At 30.5% G+C, this 5,871-nt stretch overlaps 2 protein-coding genes across 2 annotated transcripts; both read left to right on the forward strand.

Moving 5' to 3' along the window:
• The first annotated feature begins 429 nt into the window (after positions 1-429).
• On the forward strand, positions 430-1,967 carry LOC115235669. Its single transcript, XM_029807592.1, has 3 exons — positions 430-901; positions 1,012-1,554; positions 1,708-1,967. The coding sequence occupies exons 1-3, from the start codon at positions 430-432 to the stop codon at positions 1,965-1,967; spliced, it is 1,275 nt and encodes a 424-aa protein (XP_029663452.1).
• A 1,779-nt stretch (positions 1,968-3,746) lies between these two features.
• Positions 3,747-5,284, forward strand: LOC115235670. Its single transcript, XM_029807594.1, has 3 exons — positions 3,747-4,218; positions 4,329-4,871; positions 5,025-5,284. Exons 1-3 carry the CDS (start codon positions 3,747-3,749, stop codon positions 5,282-5,284), a joined length of 1,275 nt encoding a protein of 424 aa, XP_029663454.1.
• The last annotated feature ends 587 nt before the right edge of the window (positions 5,285-5,871 follow it).

Here is a 5,871-nt window from a genome sequence, read left to right on the forward strand (position 1 = left end):
ACTGCATACAAAAAATGTAACCCAATTTATGAGAAAGGTCAAAAGGATCAACTTGTGAAAGGAAAACAGTTAATGGGATATATACATTGTCGTGCTGACAATGTGATGCGTCGAAAAATTTTCCCATCATTCCAAGATGACGATGTTTCAAGGTCAATTAAATACGATGAACTTCTGATTTTATTCGGGAATAAATTATGCAACACTTACACACTTCCTCATCAGTATGATATGATCAGAAATAATCTACGGCTTCTTAGTAAATTCAAATTAACAATCAAAGAAATTAACAAGAAAGTAACTGATTTCGCATCCATTTTCCATCCTCGATATTACGATGACGTTATAAAGGCTGTAAAAATATGTGCAAATTATGATTCAGTATCACAGATTTTTCAAACATCTTATAACGCAACTACTCTAGGGACAATGTTGAAGAAGTGTGCTCGTATACAAGCTGCTGAATATATTAAACGAGAAGATTTTGATGGAAAAAAGGCTGTTGATGATTTTATGGTGTTATTTGAAAATGATTACCCAGTGACAATTAATAAAAAAGTTATAGAGGATCAGACAAATAAACGGCGAGAAAAACAAATTATCCTTCCTTCAAAATCAGACATCCAAAAATTGTATAACTATACAAAAAATTTATGTGAAGAAGCGATGGAAATTCTTCAGAAAGAATTTGATCTTAATGCATGGAGAAAATTATCAGAAGGCAGTCTTATTCTCGTTCAAATGTTTAATCGACGAAGAGCTGGTGAAATTGAAAGACTCTCCAATGAAAACTATGAAAATCAAGAGACGATTGACAAAGTTTTCAATCTTGATATATTTGATAATATATCAAAAGAGTCTCAAAAACAAGCCAAGCAATTTGTTCGATTAACTATAAGAGGCAAGTTAGGGAGAACTGTCCCCGTATTATTGCATACATTTTTAATTTCATACATCGATGTTTTACTCAAATATCGTTCTGAAGCTGGAGTAATCCCAAAAAATAAGTAGTCTTTGCTGTACCTGGAGTAAAAAACTCTCCGAAGAAAGGTTATATCAGAGCTTGTTATATAATGCGAAAGTTTGCTAATGCCTGTGATGCATCGATCCCTACTAGTTTACGAGGTACTATGCTTCGAAAGCATATCGCTACTTACACTGCTATGTTGCGAGTAGAGGAAAATCAAGTTTCTGATCTAGCAAATTTTATGGGACATGATAAACAAATCCACAAGGATGTGTATCGAGTCCCTAATGGACTGATTGACATGACTGAAGTATCTCGTTTGCTGCAAGCTGCAATAGGCGATAACGATGAGAATGAAGATAGTAATGAAGAAAATGGCCAAACCAAAGATGATACCAAAGATGACAATATGCAAACAGAAAATGCATCGAGTGATGATGATTTTTGTAATGGTAATAATAATGTCAATATTATTGATGATGAATCTCAATCACAACCTTCGAGAAAACGTACTCGCAAATGTGTATTAAATTATGATGATGATAGTGACGATGAAATTTTAAATTCCAGTACTCATTGCTCAAGCTGTAAGTTTATGAACAATTTATTATTATTATTTGTTTATTTATATTAATGTTTTTTATAAATGTATACTGCTATTTTTTACCTGAATATTAATTTTTATAATTTTGTACAAAATTTTTTTTATTAATGTGTAATAAGTTGAATTTTAATTACAGTCTTACAGCAAAGATCAGTAAAACGTATTAAATGGACAGAAATGGAAAAAAAAGTTATTAGGAAAAACTTGGGCGATATTAGTAAGCTGCTCAAATTACCATCACTGGGAAAATGTAGAGCTTTGATTCAACAAAATAGTTGCTTGAGAAGAAGAACTCCTGAACAATTAAAATCCTGGATTGACAATCAGCGCAAAGACAAAATCAGAAAAAGAAAATATATGCATAATAAAAATGCTGAATTAACACGAAAAAAATAGAATCTATTATAAAAACGAAAAATTTTTTATGTTGGTTATTAACTTTAAGTTTATTATTAAATATTAAGTATAAAGTTATTGAGTTTATTAACAGATATTAAGTTTATTATTAAGTTCATTATAACTTTGAAAAATTTTCATTTCGAATTCACAGTTTATGTTTTGAAAACAATGTTTTGTTTGTCTTTACAACTATAATTATATTTTTATTATTTTCTTTAATTATTTAATTTTCCAGAAAAAGTAAAACTTAACATTATAAAACTAAAATCAAACTCCGAATAAAAAGGCAAAAGAGCCACGCGCAGTTTTTTGGGCGCATTTAAATAAAAAATAAATATATTAATTAGAACAGTATTATTTTAACGTATCAATATATCTTTTTTTATAACTTTGGTATAAATATATAATACCGAAAGATTATAGAAACCATTTGATACATAATGCAAAAAGATTGTAAAAATCATGTAATACATAATGTAAGAAGGTTGTAAAAAAACATTTAATATGTAACACAAAAAAATTGTAAAAAAACATTTAACGCTATCACGCGTATCGAGAAGAGAACATCGCCCGTTGCCGGCTCGGTAGAAAGGAGACAGAATATATCTGTTCTCTTTTGCTATTCGAAGCGCTGAGCTCACATGTACGCGGTTTTCGCTTGTGCGCATGTTGCTTGCGTCTCAGTTTTGGCATCACCGCATTGTCCCGTCTGTGCCAGCATGCTCTCCCAGGCTGAAGATGAGTCGATAGTTGTCATTGCTATAATAATTGTTTTGCCGTCCAAATAAAGATATTGTATTCTTCCCTACTTAGACTTTTAGTCAGGATTTTTATGAGGATATATATTAGCTAAGCAATTCTTTCAGTCATGTATTCGTTAGTAAAATTTGATAATCAGGAATACCTCATAACTCTTTCAAAGAAAGTGAAAATCGTTCAAGGAGAAACTTGTTTGATTAAAACAAAAGGATCATCATACCAAGGTTATTTATTAAACACTGATGGTAAGTTAATTTTAATAATATCTAAATATAACCTATTAGATAAGTTTTATGAAGAGTATAGTTTGGGGACAGACAACTATTTACTTTAAAAATTTGGTTATATTTATTATTATAATATCAATATATTTTACACATATTTGCTTGATGCTAAATTCTAATTATTAATTGTTAGATTCATATGAAGTTTTGCAAAATATGGGAATTTTCTTCATAACACTGATGCCGATTTAAATACGGGAGTTCTCATAGCTTGTCGACGTCCTCAAGCGAAATATAATAATACCGCCGAAAGCTATGTTTGTTGCAGTCATCGCAAAGGATTTTTTTCTAAAAAGACTTTAAGACTGCATACAAAAAATGTAACCCAATTTATGAGAAAGGTCAAAAGGATCAACTTGTGAAAGGAAAACAGTTAATGGGATATATACATTGTCGTGCTGACAATGTGATGCGTCGAAAAATTTTCCCATCATTCCAAGATGACGATGTTTCAAGGTCAATTAAATACGATGAACTTCTGATTTTATTCGGGAATAAATTATGCAACACTTACACACTTCCTCATCAGTATGATATGATCAGAAATAATCTACGGCTTCTTAGTAAATTCAAATTAACAATCAAAGAAATTAACAAGAAAGTAACTGATTTCGCATCCATTTTCCATCCTCGATATTACGATGACGTTATAAAGGCTGTAAAAATATGTGCAAATTATGATTCAGTATCACAGATTTTTCAAACATCTTATAACGCAACTACTCTAGGGACAATGTTGAAGAAGTGTGCTCGTATACAAGCTGCTGAATATATTAAACGAGAAGATTTTGATGGAAAAAAGGCTGTTGATGATTTTATGGTGTTATTTGAAAATGATTACCCAGTGACAATTAATAAAAAAGTTATAGAGGATCAGACAAATAAACGGCGAGAAAAACAAATTATCCTTCCTTCAAAATCAGACATCCAAAAATTGTATAACTATACAAAAAATTTATGTGAAGAAGCGATGGAAATTCTTCAGAAAGAATTTGATCTTAATGCATGGAGAAAATTATCAGAAGGCAGTCTTATTCTCGTTCAAATGTTTAATCGACGAAGAGCTGGTGAAATTGAAAGACTCTCCAATGAAAACTATGAAAATCAAGAGACGATTGACAAAGTTTTCAATCTTGATATATTTGATAATATATCAAAAGAGTCTCAAAAACAAGCCAAGCAATTTGTTCGATTAACTATAAGAGGCAAGTTAGGGAGAACTGTCCCCGTATTATTGCATACATTTTTAATTTCATACATCGATGTTTTACTCAAATATCGTTCTGAAGCTGGAGTAATCCCAAAAAATAAGTAGTCTTTGCTGTACCTGGAGTAAAAAACTCTCCGAAGAAAGGTTATATCAGAGCTTGTTATATAATGCGAAAGTTTGCTAATGCCTGTGATGCATCGATCCCTACTAGTTTACGAGGTACTATGCTTCGAAAGCATATCGCTACTTACACTGCTATGTTGCGAGTAGAGGAAAATCAAGTTTCTGATCTAGCAAATTTTATGGGACATGATAAACAAATCCACAAGGATGTGTATCGAGTCCCTAATGGACTGATTGACATGACTGAAGTATCTCGTTTGCTGCAAGCTGCAATAGGCGATAACGATGAGAATGAAGATAGTAATGAAGAAAATGGCCAAACCAAAGATGATACCAAAGATGACAATATGCAAACAGAAAATGCATCGAGTGATGATGATTTTTGTAATGGTAATAATAATGTCAATATTATTGATGATGAATCTCAATCACAACCTTCGAGAAAACGTACTCGCAAATGTGTATTAAATTATGATGATGATAGTGACGATGAAATTTTAAATTCCAGTACTCATTGCTCAAGCTGTAAGTTTATGAACAATTTATTATTATTATTTGTTTATTTATATTAATGTTTTTTATAAATGTATACTGCTATTTTTTACCTGAATATTAATTTTTATAATTTTGTACAAAATTTTTTTTATTAATGTGTAATAAGTTGAATTTTAATTACAGTCTTACAGCAAAGATCAGTAAAACGTATTAAATGGACAGAAATGGAAAAAAAAGTTATTAGGAAAAACTTGGGCGATATTAGTAAGCTGCTCAAATTACCATCACTGGGAAAATGTAGAGCTTTGATTCAACAAAATAGTTGCTTGAGAAGAAGAACTCCTGAACAATTAAAATCCTGGATTGACAATCAGCGCAAAGACAAAATCAGAAAAAGAAAATATATGCATAATAAAAATGCTGAATTAACACGAAAAAAATAGAATCTATTATAAAAACGAAAAATTTTTTATGTTGGTTATTAACTTTAAGTTTATTATTAAATATTAAGTATAAAGTTATTGAGTTTATTAACAGATATTAAGTTTATTATTAAGTTCATTATAACTTTGAAAAATTTTCATTTCGAATTCACAGTTTATGTTTTGAAAACAATGTTTTGTTTGTCTTTACAACTATAATTATATTTTTATTATTTTCTTTAATTATTTAATTTTCCAGAAAAAGTAAAACTTAACATTATAAAACTAAAATCAAACTCCGAATAAAAAGGCAAAAGAGCCACGCGCAGTTTTTTGGGCGCAAAGGTATATAATTTTAAACCAAGAAATAAATTAGAATTTCTTTAATTACATGATTCGCGAATGGCGGACGTTTCGGCCCTTTTTTTTTGGGCCATCATCAGCGCAAATAGTACTAAATTAAACTATAAACGGTATACATAAAAAATCTTAATCAATTAAAGCGCAGAGTTACATGGTAACCAACGGTAGAAGGCGTAATCCCTCATGTCGCTCCAAAAGGCAAAAACCATTCTCCATGTAGTCCATGTTATTTCGGGGCAGAAACC

This window comes from Formica exsecta, unplaced genomic scaffold (genome assembly GCF_003651465.1).
Source record: "Formica exsecta isolate Colony F162 unplaced genomic scaffold, ASM365146v1 scaffold230, whole genome shotgun sequence".
NCBI lineage: Eukaryota > Metazoa > Arthropoda > Insecta > Hymenoptera > Formicidae > Formica > Formica exsecta.

Coding starts and splice junctions, on each gene's coding strand:
- LOC115235669 (XM_029807592.1), top strand. CDS start 430: ATGTTGAAGAAGTGTGCTCGTATACAAGCTGCTGAATATATTAAACGA. Junction 902..1,011: donor TGTTCGATTAACTATAAGAG/GCAAGTTAGGGA, acceptor AAAAATAAGTAG/TCTTTGCTGTACCTGGAGTA. Junction 1,555..1,707: donor CAGTACTCATTGCTCAAGCT/GTAAGTTTATGA, acceptor TTTTAATTACAG/TCTTACAGCAAAGATCAGTA.
- LOC115235670 (XM_029807594.1), top strand. CDS start 3,747: ATGTTGAAGAAGTGTGCTCGTATACAAGCTGCTGAATATATTAAACGA. Junction 4,219..4,328: donor TGTTCGATTAACTATAAGAG/GCAAGTTAGGGA, acceptor AAAAATAAGTAG/TCTTTGCTGTACCTGGAGTA. Junction 4,872..5,024: donor CAGTACTCATTGCTCAAGCT/GTAAGTTTATGA, acceptor TTTTAATTACAG/TCTTACAGCAAAGATCAGTA.